This window comes from Anomaloglossus baeobatrachus, chromosome 3 (assembly GCF_048569485.1).
Source record: "Anomaloglossus baeobatrachus isolate aAnoBae1 chromosome 3, aAnoBae1.hap1, whole genome shotgun sequence".
NCBI classification, from domain to species: Eukaryota; Metazoa; Chordata; class Amphibia; order Anura; family Aromobatidae; genus Anomaloglossus; species Anomaloglossus baeobatrachus.
Window position 1 is genome coordinate 617,224,811 of NC_134355.1, and position 15,368 is coordinate 617,240,178.

The following is a 15,368-nucleotide window of genomic DNA, read 5'->3' on the forward strand; positions in this document are numbered from 1 at the left end:
CGGGTACCCACACTAGCGATATCGGGACCGATATCGCAGTGTGTAAAGTAGCCTTAAGGGAATCCTTTAATACATTTAATCCTTTATTAGTCAATGGGATAAGGCATTTCGGAATATTGTTTTTCCTGACTTCAACCAGTTGGAGTCTTACAAAATATATAGGTAAGGTAATAAGGTATATGTATACGAGGGGCTGCTGATAAGTCTTTGGCTTTGTGATTTTTTTGTTTCTATGGTAACGAATGTTACATCACATGAAAACCTTATGTGTCTAATATATGTTTTCAAAATGTTGTGTTTGTTGCTTATGGCAACAGTGTTCTACGCACGCAGGAAAACAAAATGGCGGAGTCTAATGCGATATTAGCAGCAACTGAGAACAAAGTAGTGATACAATTCTTGTTTCTGTAAGGAAAGTCCGTGAAGGATATTCATGGTGATATATCGCCGACATTGGGGGATCAATGTCCTTCATATTCCACAGTTAAGAACGAGTTGCCAAATTTAAAACGGGCCACTTCAGCACCAATGATGAGGACCGTCCTGGACGACCGAGAGTGGTTGTTGCTGTGTTGGTTGTTGCTGTGCACAACCTAATACTGGAGAATCCACGAATTCCAGCTAAAGTGATAGCAGACATCATGGGGATTTCCCATGAACATATTTGTATCATTATTCATGAACATTTGGACTTGAGGAAACTATCTGCAAAGTGGGTCCCCAAATGTTTGACAACAGATCAGAGAAGCATGCGAGGGCAAACTTCCCGGTCCTTTTGTCAGCATTTCTGGACTGATGAGAACTTCCTGGATCGACTGGTCACTATGGATGAGACCTGGATTTATTTGTATGACCTTGTGGACAAGAAGCAGTGAAGAGTGGAGGCATAGTGGTTCTTGTCCAAAGAAATTCAGGGTGCAAAAATTAGCCACTAAGGTGATGGCATCTGTATTCTGGAATAAGGAGGGTGTGCTGCTATTAAACTACCTTCAAAAGTGTTCCACCATCAATGCAAGGTATTACATTGAACTTTTGGACCAATTGAAGGCAGCTCTAAAGGCGAAAAGGCGTGGCAAGCTGTCCAAAGGAATCTTGTTCCTGCAAGACAATGCCTCGACTCCCACTGCACAAGTGACCACGGCAAAACTGGCAGAGCTGGGCTTCCAGCTGGTTGACCACCCACCTTATTCACCGGATCTAGCTCCCTCCGACTATCACTTGTTTCCAAACCTGCAGAAACACCTCAAGAATACCAAATTTCACACCATTTCTGATGCCATGGCTGCTACGGATGCCTGGTTTGAGGCACAACAGAAATCCTTCTTTTTGCTAGGCTTACAGAACTTGGAATACCGATGTAAGAAGTGGGTTGACATCAGTGGAGAGTATGTGGAAATAATGTAAAGTTTCATCATCCTATCTCATTTCTTTTTGGGAAAAGCCAAAAACTTATCAGCAGCCCCCTTGTAGTACAAGCAATCAAATGATTCAAGGTTCAGGGGGATTACTAAAATTGTTAGAAAAATAAAAAAAGTAAAAAGTTTTTTTAAAAAAATGTAAACATAAAAATTCTAAGAAAAAAAAATTGAAAATTGGTATAAAAATCAGGTCAATTATTTTATATAAAAAATTAACTTGTAGTTTAAGCACCGTACAGAGAAAAAAGTCTAAATGCCAGAATTGCGGTTTTTTTTTGTTACCTCACCTCTCTAAAGAAAATGGAATAAAAAGTGATCAAAACATTGTATGTAGATGAAATTGAAATCACTTAACAACATTGACTCACCATGAAAAAAAACAAAAAAATCTCCTTCAGCTCAAAAGAAACAGAGAATTGTTATGAGTCTTGGAAAATGGTAACACAAAATATCTTTTTTTTTACAAAAGTCTCAATTTTTTTTATTACTTAACCCCTTTACAACATATGATGCATAGTTACATCATATCTTTGTGGGATAAAATGTACTTTTCAATGACACCATTCATTCTGCTCCATATTGTACTGTAAAAGGGGAAAAAATTCCAATTGAGATGAAATTGCAAAAAAAGTGCAATTGCATGATTGTTTTTCTTTCTTTTTTTTTTTTTTTATTTACCATGTCACTATATGGTAAAACTGACCTCTCCATATGGTTCCCCAGGTCAGTACATGTACGCAGATACCAAACATGTCTAGTTTTTTTCTTATTTATGTGGTGAAAAAAAATTCAGAATTGTGTCAAGAAAACAATTTTGCTTATGTCGCCATTTTCCGAAACCCGTAAAGTTCTCTTTTTTTGGAAATTTGGAATCTGGGGCAGTATGAGGGCTTATTTTTTTGCACCCTGAGCTGTTATTTTTACTGATACAATTTTTGCATACATACGATGTTTTGATCTCCTTTTATTGAATTTTATTGCAATACTAGCTGTACTACCCGGCTTCGCCCGGGTTAATAACTGCTGTTAACAACATAGAATGTATTAACAAAAATTTGATTCTGCACACAAAAACCACAAAACAGATAGAAATGTAATTATTAAAAGGCAAAAACTAAGCTAATAGAAGCATTTCACAACATATATTTCAACACCACAGATATTCCACACAGATTTAACATCCTATGACCTCACACATACTGAGAATGTCCTTTGTTGCCTATATTAACCAATCAGAGCTCAGATTAATTAACTGTAGCAAAATAGAAGCTAAGCTGTGATTGGTTGCTATTGGCAGCCTGATAAATCTCCAGGCAACAGAAAGCCCTCCCCCCTGACAGTATATATTAGCTCACACATACACATATAGACAGGTCATGGGACTGACAGCTGCCGTATTTCCTATATGGTACACTTGTTGTTCTTGTAGTTTGGCTGCTTATTAATCAGATTTTTATTTTTGAAGGATAATACCAGACTTGTGTGTGTTTAGGGCGATTATGTGGTGAGGTTGGTGTATGTGTGGTGAGATGTGGGCTGAGAGTGGTATATGTACCAGACTTGTGTGTGTTTTAGGGCGATTATGTGGCGAGGTTGGTGTATGTGTGGTGAGATGTGTGCTGAGGGTGGTATATGTGTTCAAGCACGTGGTAGTGTGTGGCGCATTGTGTGTGTGTGTTCATATCCCCGAGTGTGGTGAGTATCCCATGTCGGGGCCCCACCTTAGTAACTGTACGGTATATACTCTTTGGCGCCATCGCTCTCATTCTTTAAGTCCCCCTTGTTCACATCTGGCAGCTGTCAATTTGCCCCCAACACTTTTCGTTTCACTTTTTCCCCATTATGTAGATAGGGGCAAAATTGATTGGTAAATTGGAACGCGCGGGTTAAAATTTCGCCTCACAACATAGCACCCGGCGCTGCCTGGGATAGTAACTGTCTCTCTGTTTCTCTCCCATTCTCTGTCTGTCTCCCCCTCTGTATATATCTCTCTGTCTCTCTCTATCTCTTTGTCTGTCTGTCTCTCACCCTGTCTGTCTCTTTCTCTGACTGTCTCAATCTCTTTCTCCGTCTGTCTCAATCTCTTTCCCTGTCTGTTTATCTATCTCTTTCCCTGTCTGTCACTTTCCCTGTCTGTCAATCCCTGTCTGTCACTCCCTGTCTGTCACTTTCCCTGTCTGTCTCTTTCCCTCTCTTTCCTGTCGCTTCGCCCGGGTTAATAACTGCTGTTAACAAAATAGAATGTATTAACATTCCCGGGATAGAATGTATAAATAGAATATATTAACGCCCGGGATAGTAACTGTCTCTCTGTTTCTCTCCCATTCTCTGTCTGTCTCCCCCTCTGTATATATCTCTCAGTCTCTCTCTCTATCTTTGTCTGTCTGTCTCTTTCCCTGTCTCTTTCTCTCTCTTTGTCTCTGTCTCTTTCTCCATCTGTCTCAATCTCTTTCCCTGTCTGTCTGTCTATCTCTTGCCTTGTCTGTCTGTCTATCTCTGTCACTTTCCCTGTCTGTCTCTTTCCCTCTCTTTCTCTGTCTGTCTCTTTCCCTCTCTTTCCCTGTCTGTCTGTTTCCCTGTGTCTGTCTGTCTCTTTGTCTGTGTCTGTCTCTTTACCTGTCTCTCTCTTTCCCTATCTGTCTCTTTCCCTGTCAGTCTGTCTCTTTGTCTGTGTCTGTCTCTTTGTGTCTGTCTCTTACCCTGTCTATGTCTGTTTCTTACCCTGTCTGTGTCTGCCTCTTTCCCTGTCTGTCTCTTTCCCTGGCTGCATTGTGACACGCCAACATTCCATATAAGGGCGTGGCTGCACATTCTTCTGAAGTTCTGACTGCTCTGTGGCTCCCAGCTCCATTGGCTTTAATGGAGGCAGGTTTTTTGGCGAATAACTGTAAAGAGCGGGGTTAAAATTTCCCCTCGAAACATAGCCTATGACGCTCTCGGGGTCCTGAAGTGTGAGTGTGCAAAATTTTGTGGCTGTAGCTGCGACGGTGTGGATGCCAATCCCGGACATACACACACACACACATTCAGCTTTATATATTAGATTGTGACCACCAAAAAAAGTAATTCTGTCATGTACACACTTCTCACTATGTGATGTGGGGTATGCCTGCAAGAGTTAATTTATCTCCTCTTACTCAATCCAGCACTCAACTTCTATTATAGGCTATACAGTGAGCATGGCCAGCCTTACCTATTTGCGACTAACTAGTGCGGTCACACAGGGCGCAGCCCGGTAGAATGCAGAGGGGGGGCACCCCAGGGAGACAGAAGTTCCCTTTCATTTCCTGCTCCTGCGGTGCACAGGTTCCAGCAGGGGGCGCCCCCCCTCCACTGTGCTCTGCGTCCTGTCTTCTCCCTTTTTCACCACAAAGGGGAGGACGGCGCCAGGTCTGCTCTGCTTCGATTGTGGCTAAATCCAAGTGGACAGAGGGACCTGGTGCAGGTTAGTAGGCGTGACCGGCTTGGTTGGTGGCCATGGCGATGTTTCCTACCATCCGCTCCAATCATCTGGGGGGTCTTACCCCCACTCTCCTGCTTCCATTATAAACAACTCCATGGCCACGTTGAATTAAAAAAATAATGTTTATTCCATCTGGAAACATCGGGTTGCAATTTGAAAACACCACTATCAAGTGACCCAGGCATGATGTCAGCATTCATCCTTTAGCCCACTGGGATTTAGCCTCTACCGCTCTGCTTCAGCCAGAGAAACTACTGAAAACAGCCACTGCTTTCCTGGAGGCCAGGAAGAAAAGTCTGATTCCTTCCACCTGGGGGTCGTGCAGTAGAAATCGGAGGCAGGATCCTTATCTTGTGGCAAAATAACATTGGAGGCCTCATATATAGAAATGAGCAGATCTGAGGAAGGTTGGTTCAGTGGGTTCAGCCAGACTTTAGATAGAAATGAATGTGTGTCGCCCACCTGTAGCGGTCGCCTCAGGGACGTCACTCCACCTTCTGGGACACCACAGGGGCTCCACTTGATTACCGCTGGCAACAGGTATGTCAGGTTTATTTACATGGGAGTCGTGACGCCACTCACGGTTTGCGGTCAGGGTTATGGGTGACCGCCACTGCAGGTTTAACGAGCGTCTGGGGCTGATGGACTCTGCAGTCTGGTGGTGTGGCCTCCCGTGAGTGAGGCTGGCCCCAGGGGCTCGGGTGTGTAGAACAACAGGTCGCAGAATAACTCAGTCGCAATTATAACTCAGTCGCAATCCAGAAAGTCTTTCAACTTGTTTCCTCACTTTTATATGGTTGGTGAGATACCCGGGCGATGCTGAGATTATACCAGGTGGAACCAGGAACTCCTCCAGGCCGAAATGAGGGTAGCGGTTAACTCTCCTTCCTAGCACTCCTTGTTTTTCGGATAACCCATGACTTGCAGTATCCTGGGAGCAGTATCCTGGGATTCATCCAGGGAAGTTGCTACTGCCTTTTCTCCCCTTTCTGGCCCGTTTGCCGGCAGCGTGGACCAGGTGAGATGGCTTCTGGCCCTATCTCCTTATGGGTCCCCCTGTTGCTGCTGAGGCTCGAACTCTGTATCTTTGGTGAGGAACCTCTAGTCCCCTCACCGGCAGGTTTAGCAGATCAGTAAATGAATGTCCGCTCTAGGGACCTGTTCCCTGTGCGTGTCTGGTCACCAGCAGTCCCCGTACTCGACTGCCTCTCTTCAGGTGTCTTTCAGACTGACTTTCTGGTCACTGTACTCCCCTGCTAACAGCTACCACACGTGCAGGGTCTGACTAGCGTGGCTGTACGTCTGCCTCTTTCAGCAACTTCTGTACACTGCTCTCAGACTGGCTTGCTCCTCCTCCTTTTCTGACTGCCACTGCAACCTAGCTCCCAGCCCCTCCACTGCACCCCTTGCTGAGAATTGAAAGCTAACCTCTTCAGAGGCTACCCAAGGGTCCCCTCTAAAGGTGTGTGAGACCTGGTTGCTATGTGTCTGTGTGTACACACCTCATTGTGGCCTTTTGGAATTACCTGGAATCACTGTCCTAACATGAGTGCAGTACTCAGTGGTGCCTTACCAGGTCAGGGGCGCCACAAATGCAGCTGTACACTCCTGTTTGGAGAGCAGCAGGCCATGCCGGGTGATGCAGTGCGAGACGCGTGTGAGTTACATGTGAGTCACTCGCAAGTGTGACTCTGGCCTAAAATTCTGCAGCAGCTAATGTGTGTATCATGAGGTTATACAACAGCTGGGGTGTGTATGATGAGGTTCTGCGGCACCTGAGGTGTGTACGATGAGGGTCTGCAACAGCTGGGACTGACGGTGACCAGGGGATGCAGTGAATATGTATGAGGGTTAATGAGCAGACCCGGATGTGGTGTTACACCTGTGTGGGAGACTCGGTAAGTATAACGCTCCTGCTTTATTCTTTATTTTCTTTCTTTTTCGTTTATTTTTTTAATTATTTGGGTGGCTGAATCCGAACAGTTACACACAGTTCACTGAGAACTCCATTTTGGCGCTGTGTACACGTAATTTAGGAATAACAGAATCTCTGGTCATCACACCACTTCTGGCCCGGGTGTAGAGGAATAATGGGAGACAAAGAACCAATCTTCTCCTGTTTGGTGTCCAACCCATCAGACATTTATGACATGTATAGTATTGATATGCCATTAATGTCAGTAATAATCAATTCAATTTAAAAGGCAATTAATTAATTTTAAATTTTTATTCTCTTTTGGGGGCTCACAATGTAAATTCCCTATCAGTATATCTTTGGAGTGTGGGAGGAAACCGGAGAACCCGGAGGAAACCCACGCAAACACGGGGAGAACATACAAACTCCTTGCAGATGTTGTCCTTTGAACCCAGGACCCCAGCGCTGCAAGACTGCAGTGCTAACCACTGAGCCACCGTGCTGCCCATAGATGGTACAAGTTCTTCCATACAAGCACAGCATTGATGGTGGATGTGCTGTAGTTTCTTCAGGGCGCTAGATGTAGGGATCTTCTGAGATGACTATGGAGCCATGCTGAGTGCAGGAAAAAATGCAGCTCTCTCTGACTGCACGAGCAGCCCTGGATAATCTACGCCGGCAGGATGATATAATCCGGCGGAAGATAGAACCTGTGAGAAGAAATTAAAAACTGGTGTAAGTAATGGGACTCCATATTAAAGGATAGTACAGTGGTGTCACTGTGACCGGACGGTAGAGGAACCTTCTCCATACACAGGTGTGGGATCATCGTCAGCCATCATACATGTGACAATCCCACCACTGATCACATCTGCTCCACATGAATTCTCACTGACATCACACAACATGGAGCTTATGGTCACACTTACCTCGCCTTCTCTCCCCCTCTTCTACTGTCTCTGTTTTTTGCTGTTTTCTCAGTTTTAGAGCAGATCTTCTTCCCGCCTGAACTGGAAATTCTAATCAAAAAGTTAGAAAAATGTAGATTATAAATTCCTAAAAGATTAGATTTGTATCTTCATAGAGATATGTGACCTGATTACTATGGATCTATCACTATTCTGTGTGCCGTCATGTGGTGTCTCCCCAAGGAGCTGTGTCCGCTTATTATTATGACATTATCTGCGGCAGGACAAAGTGTTATTATATAATCAGTTACATAAACCTTCAGTGTAACTTTATAGAGGACTCGTCACCAGGTCAAAAGTTTCCAGGATTCACCTTTCCTTTATTCCCGCTGCTCCCCTCAGTATGATGTCTTTTGTTATCAGTTGCAGAGATATGGGCCTTTATTATTTTGTGCTCATTTTTATGGCGTTTACCATGGGGCGTGGCTCATAGTTTAATAATGCGTAGAAGCCGAAGACAAGCCCCCAAAGAATCCTGTGAGCCACACCCCATTGGAGACACCATAAAATTTTGCATTAAATATAAAGGCTTAATAACTCTGGAAAGTATGGGGGATTTATAAAAAAAAAAAATAAAAACTCAATGTTCAGGGGGACAATGGGAATAAAGTAAGTAATTTCCTGATCCTTCATGTGCAGATTCACATTATACTTTTGGATTATAGGCTAAGGACAACATCTGCAAAGAGTTTGTATGTTCTCCCCGTATAATCCGTGGGTGTCCTCCAGGTTCTCCAGTTTCCTCCCACTCTACGAAGACATACTGATAGAGAATGTAGATTGGGAGCCCCAATGGGGACAGTGATGATCATGTCTGTAAGGCACTGTGGAATTAATAGCTATATAAGAGAGTAGATAATAGGGTGATCTATAAATCTGTACATACCTGAGATGGAAGGCGAGGATGCCGCAATGTTATTAACAGGGAAACACTGACTCTCCCCATCAGATTTGGAAAGTGAAGATTCTTTCTTTCTGTTTGGTAGAAAAAAAAGTCAACTAAATTACAAGTTAAAACAATATAGGAGGACGAACACCTGCCTGTAAGGCCAATTAGGACAATACGGAAGAGATAACCCACTCAGGACCCCATTCTACCAAAAATAATGGACTCAACTAGTAATATTGTATTGAACTGGAAATGAATTGCTGGTCTCTGCTATTACAGTGTTCTCACAATCCAGGACTACAGAGATCAGCAATCATGGGGCGGTGGATGCTGGATTTAGATTTGTGTTACTCGTCTCATGTAAATCATATAATAATAATTGTAATAATACATTACTCACATGTCTGAGGGTTTTTCGCTGTTTTCTAGGGAACACCCTGGAGGTGACATAGGCTCTTCTTTGGTCACCCTCTCAGTATTGGTTATGGAGCCTCCTGGAGGTAACACAGGCTCTTCTTTGGTCATCCTCTCAGTATTGGTTATGGAACCTCCTGGAGGTGACACAGGCTCTTTGGTCATCCTCTCAGTATTGGTTATGGAACCTCCTGGAGGTGACACAGGCTCTTCTTTGGTCATCCTCTCAGTATTGGTTATGGAACCCCCTGGAGGTGACACAGGCTCTTCTTTGGCCACCTTCTCAGTATTGGTTATGGAACCCCCTGGAGGTGACATAGGCTCTTCTTTGGTCATCCTCTCAGTATTGGTTATGGAACACCCAGGAGGTGACACAGGATCTTCATTGGTCATCCTCTCAGTATTGGTTATGGAACCCCCTGGAGGTGATACAGGCTTTTCTTTGGCCATCCTCTCAGTATTGGTTATGGAACCCCCTGGAGGTGACACAGGATCTTCATTGGTCATCCTCTCAGTATTGGTGATATGTAGCTAAAATATAAAATAGATTTAATTTAAAACTTTTTTATAACTATAGCTTTCATATATTTTATTGACCACTTACTTACTTTACAAAACCTTGGATAAGGTGATACAAAATTTTGGACTTCTGACCACTCATTGTCCTCACTCGTGTCCTCCTCATCTGAATCCACATGTATGTTTTTCTTACAGCGAGCTGCAAAGTAATGTGTTATTTGAGATTGTTAGAATAAGACTCGGTCAGACAGTCACCATGTTATCATGATGGGAGCTGATTGTTACATGACATGAAAGACAAGACACACAGCCGTTTTCTACGGAGGACGTCTCATGTTACTTACTGTTAAAGTGGCGGGTGTCCAGATCTGACATTAAAATAGGTACGAATAGGGGTTTCTGACTTAGCAGATTGTCAAAGTTCAAGTCCCGCAGGAATGGATGCATTTTGATCTCATTTGCCCCTCCTGGAAAAGGAAGACAAGAAGGAAAATAACACAGTCATTGTCAGAGACACTTCTCTATATCTGTACAGTTTATGCTATTCTGATCTGAAGATAAAACAGAGCCAGACATGAAGGAAATGTAGTGATAGTATGAAGAATGGGGAATGGACAAGTAGGTGGAGTAGAGACCCTCAGTGCTGATCCTCATGGACACGGTCATTTGTCTGGTCACTGAGGTGTAATAAAACATTATTAATACTATTATAATATTACCTGTCCCAAGTCGATGTGCAGGATTTTTTTGGAGCAGCGCAGTGATCAATTCTTTAGCTCTTTGTGGTGGACAGTATTTATTAAATGTCCAAGGTATGTCAGCTGTTATATAAAAAGCAAGTGTTACAGAAAATAAAACATCTGCATTTATTTTCATGAAAAAAACATTTTTCTTAACAAAAATAGAAACTTCGGCAGAGAGCAAATCAACGCAAATAACAGAGACATCACATCGCATTCAGATTACTTTACTTACCATAGACGATCCTGCGCATAATCTCCATCTTGTTTGCCCCAGTAAATGGTATATGTCCAAAAACGAATGTGTATAGAATGATCCCTAATGACCACCAGTCAACAGGTCTTCCATATCCTTTCATTAGGAGGACTTCTGGGGCAATGTAGGCAGTGGTGCCAACCGTCTGGAAACAAACAGAAGAGATGATGATCAATAAATATCATTGCAACAAATAACATCAATGGAAACGTCTAAATGAGAAATGATCAGAAAAGGAGAAAGAGAAGAGATCTGTAAAGTACAAGATCCTGTAAGTAAAGCCGACCTCTTTATCACAAAACTCTCTGATGATGTCCTCAGTTGGAGTCTTGTAGACGTTGGACGTTGGTCTCATGACGCCGAGTTTTGAAAGCCCAAAATCAGTGACTTTAATATGTCCTGTAGCTGTTATCAGGAGGCTGTGAATGAAAAGATGGAGTCAGTAATAACTCATAGACTCTATATAACAATCTGTAACTTTCTTCCCCGTCATTATAATACAGGGGTCACTTACTTCTGAGGCTTCAGGTCTCTGTGCACCACACCATGGCTATGCAGATATTCCACAGCGACAACTGTTTCTGCAATGTACAACTGGGCCGCGGTGGCAGGAAAAGGACCCCTGTTCCTTAGGAGACTTCCACAGTCTCCTCCTACACGAGAAAGCAAATATCACAGGTGAGGGTTTGTTACAATGAAAATTTCACATGATGAGGGTGAATGAGAAATAATAGGAGATATTGTAACAGGAAATCATATATAGAGATAAACTGTATAATGCACAGCGTATATTGTATACTACAGAGTTACCCTATACACAGAGATAGAGCCCGGCCTCATCTACAAGCCTCATGTATTTCTCTGTGAAATTTCCATCTATAAAAACTGCTCAAATATAAACAAGTTATGCTTTTATCCTTAGCAGAAATTGCTGCTATACTCAGTCGGGACATACGCCCGAGGATTTCACAGAGATCAATGATTTTTCAGGCATCTTGGTAATAGATACCTTATAGTAAATGCTGTGCGGACATGTAACCGCCCTTGTGGTCACAATCTGGGTATATATAAGGTGCTCGGATTAAGCAGACGTGGGCAGTTTATAGATACAATGGATGTGTCCTACCTGGTGCAAACTCCATCACCATACAAACATGTCTTCTAGTAGGAAAAGAGCAGAACATGGAGACCACAAATGGACAATCCGCAATTGCTGAGATGTCCCTCTCCAGAAAGGCTTGTTCAAGACTCCATCTATCATTCAGGTTCTGCTTGTCCATTTTCTTCATGGCGCAGATCTGCTTTGTGGCTTTATGGCGCACTAAGTGGACGGCACTGGAGAAGAGGAAAATCCATGATTAATTATCAATTGTTACTAATAATCTGTCTATAGACCTCATCAAATGCTCTTCTGTACTAATGGTTAATACTAGATGTGAGATCATTTCTAGAAATCCGTATCTACAAATACATAAACTAACACTCCATAAATGATCACCTATGGTAGGTCCTCATCCACAATCCATCCCATCTGTCCTGAATAGTAACAGATGTGGACTGTGATGTGGACTCATAATTTCTGTATGAGAACATTACATGAGCAGGACACAGACATAGGTATCATCATAATAAGCCCTGGGAAATAAATATTACATCAAAGCAAAGCTCACCCAAAACCTCCAAAGCTGATCAGTTTGATCGGATCAAAGTCGCTCTTAGAAGGATTTTTCATCACATTTAAGGATCCACTCACGGCCTAAAAATTAATAAGAAATTATATTAGGTCATAGAAACTACAGAAAAATAAAATCTCCAGATGCAGGAACATCTCCCTTTTATATTATGTCCTGCTGATTACACTGCAGCAGATGTAGAGGACGTGATACAAGCCGGACCCTCCACAGACGCTCTTATATTAAAGGGTTGTATCCTCCATATACATATATTATTGTACTGCAGGGGGTGATGAGTGACATCACACAGATGAGGCAGGAGAAATGCCATCTTGACATATAATAGGTCTGATCTACATGAAGAACAGAGACATCCCATTGTCATATGGGATACAATATGGGATGTGTAATTCGTACCCCGTCATCTGATGATATACAGACGTCCCTCTGATACTTACACTGGCAGATTCGTGGACGATCTCTGGTGTCTCACATATTCCACATTCAGTATTTGCCGGCACAGTTATTCCTAAAATAATGATAAATAATGAAGAGACGTCATGTAATAGTCTATATGAATAGATGAGTGTGACTGCTCAAGATCTGATTGAATCCCCAACAATGATATGATCCTGGACCCATGAGCCTCTTATTATTTTTTTAAGCTGAGAGGCGAGGAGCAGAATTATGAGACCCCCTCCATTATAGTCTATAGGGAGTTCTTGAGCAGCTACCGGTCTCATACAGAGGATGCAGAGTAAATGTACATATTCTCTGCCGTTCTCTATTACTTGATATTTGAATGTAAGATATTGATGGTCAGCTTACCTTCTATCATATCAGTATTAAGCCCCTGCTGACTGGTATCACAGTCAGGGCTATTTAGGTGTTGCCTCTCTTCGGAGTCACCTTCTGATGTTTCCTGATGGATACAATATAAACAATTAATATAACATTTCAGAAATACTTAATTACAGTATGTATAAGGCAGGAAGGACTAAACCTGGATTTACTTAATAATTTGAGTGTGGGATGAACTATACCCAGCCGCTCCCTCTAATAAATGTACATTAATATATAATGGTCTTGTATATACAACTGTTCTGTAATAACTTCTCAGAACTGCAGCATTTATAAGAAGGAAGATTGTGATGACCGAGCGAGACAGAAGCATAATACAAATGCCACACCGCTGAGTACAGACTGCCATTACAGATAGAACCGCAGAGGCAGGCTGTCATACAATATCCTGTGTCTGCCTGGAGCCAAAAGGGAGAATGCGACCATCATAAGTCTGACCTTCTGCTACATGAGTGGAAATCTGGAGATCAGACAACAATGACATGAGATATAGAAGATGATGGATCCTTACCTGATGCTCCAGTGGGCACAATGGGTACTCTATTATCATCAGGACATTTTCGGCCAGTAGTTTAATAAAGGCCAATTCTCCACTTTGGGATTTTTCTTCAGCCTATAGAGATGAAAATAAACAAGAAAATCATGAGTGAAAGTCAGAATGGAGGAGGCCATTTATGTCACCATCTTACTCCTATCTGCACTAAAATGCTTATATTGGGATCTGACGAGGGATCCGGTAGTTGTAAACCATTAAATCTCCTCGTATATCCTCCATACCCAGTGTATGTACATAAGACACATGACTGCTAACTAATTAAGAATTAGACTCTACAAGAAGCGCACTGGTACAAGGAGTAAGGTAATAATATTCCACATTTATACCCCCAATCCCCACAAGATCTAGGCCCGCTAGTTATATTGGGATGGAACCGAAGTCGCTATTCCCTCAACAATAACTTCAGCAGATTCTGATTATATTTCCATAAGTTATACAGGAAAATCTCACCGCCTGTGTGATATCACAGTTATCAGACTGTCGTGGAGAATAATGTTCTCAGGTCACGTTTCTGCATAATGAAAGCATTAAAAACAAAAACAGAATTGTGTTTTTGTTACCATTTCATCACACTTGAAATGTTATTCCCGTTTTTCAGTACATTGTATGGTGAAGAGAATAGAGTTGTTCAGAGCTTCAACTCTTCTTGCAAATAAAACAACAAGAAGCCCTCATATGTCTATGTCCATAGAAGTATAACTCATTTTTGGCTCTTGAAAGAAAGTGATGGAAAAATGGGAGCAGAAAAGCGAAAAATTCTCTTGTTCTTAAAGAGTTAACCAATCCTATTCCGCCACAATCACAACCTTCCCACCCCTAATTCAATTAACCCTTTAAATCCCACCCTCTCCCTTCTCATGTAGCCTGTGTGCCCTATTATGGCTCTTCGGCTATTCTTATCAGAGTACTTGTTACATATTAGACTTACATTTTTATTCCTTAATTACTGTCTATTATTACTATTTTTATAAGATTTGTGCAGATTGTCTGCTATTTACCTCTTGTACTGATGTCCTGATGTTCTTCTGTAAATGCTCAAGATATTCTGAGCTAATTCGACCATGTTTGTATTTGGTCAGGCAGTCTCTCACTAGGTTCAGAACCAGCCGGTAAGTGAAGCTGAGGACGCCACAGGGTAGTAGTAGCACAAAGTCAGGGTCATAGTTGATAAGAATCTCCTGGAGTAGTGCTAACTTCTGAAGTTTATCTGGAGAAATTCCAGACATTTCAAGTAAAATGCAAAGCGCGATCTGTATATGAAGAGCTATATAGCTTATCACTAACAGCAATGACCACAAGTGTCAAAGTGAGAATTAGAATGTAATCACTGGAATAAGTAGGGATTATTAATTGTGATGTCATAATGGAACCCCGAGTTCTATTCTTAAAGGGGTATCATACCTTATAGGGAAGTTGCTTAGCAACCCTTAACGAGGCAACAAGATAGCTGAGCATTAGTACCAGATGCAGGCATGGAGGACATAGCTATGGGGGCTTTATATTTAATCACATAGGGTATTTTTATGTTGTAAGATAAATTATTTATATCTGTTATATACAATAAAAGTTATAGTGTTTTGTATCAGTAAGAAATTCATTACTGTGGGATAACCCAGCATCATCTGGTGCACATCTATTATGGGTTCACAAATATAGTGCAGTTTTTAACAATAGTAGATTTTAATTCTTATCAATT

At 42.0% G+C, this 15,368-nt stretch overlaps 1 protein-coding gene across 2 annotated transcripts; it reads right to left on the bottom strand.

The window, feature by feature from the left end:
- Positions 1–7,124: 7,124 nt before the first annotated feature.
- LOC142295657 (microtubule-associated serine/threonine-protein kinase 4-like) lies at positions 7,125–14,941 on the bottom strand. 2 transcript variants are annotated; one of them, XM_075338759.1, is made up of 17 exons: positions 14,671–14,941; positions 13,628–13,729; positions 13,084–13,177; positions 12,714–12,784; positions 12,253–12,338; positions 11,709–11,917; positions 11,097–11,235; positions 10,869–11,001; positions 10,562–10,727; positions 10,306–10,407; positions 9,931–10,053; positions 9,676–9,785; positions 9,256–9,598; positions 9,054–9,201; positions 8,651–8,739; positions 7,726–7,815; positions 7,125–7,506 (listed from the first exon to the last, which is right to left on the bottom strand). In XM_075338759.1, the coding sequence occupies exons 1-17, from the start codon at positions 14,896–14,898 to the stop codon at positions 7,373–7,375; spliced, it is 2,367 nt and encodes a 788-aa protein (XP_075194874.1). In that variant the 5' UTR covers positions 14,899–14,941; the 3' UTR covers positions 7,125–7,372. The 2 variants fall into 2 exon arrangements, with proteins under 2 accessions (XP_075194874.1, XP_075194873.1); XM_075338758.1 differs by having other exon boundaries at positions 9,054–9,598.
- Positions 14,942–15,368: the final 427 nt, after the last annotated feature.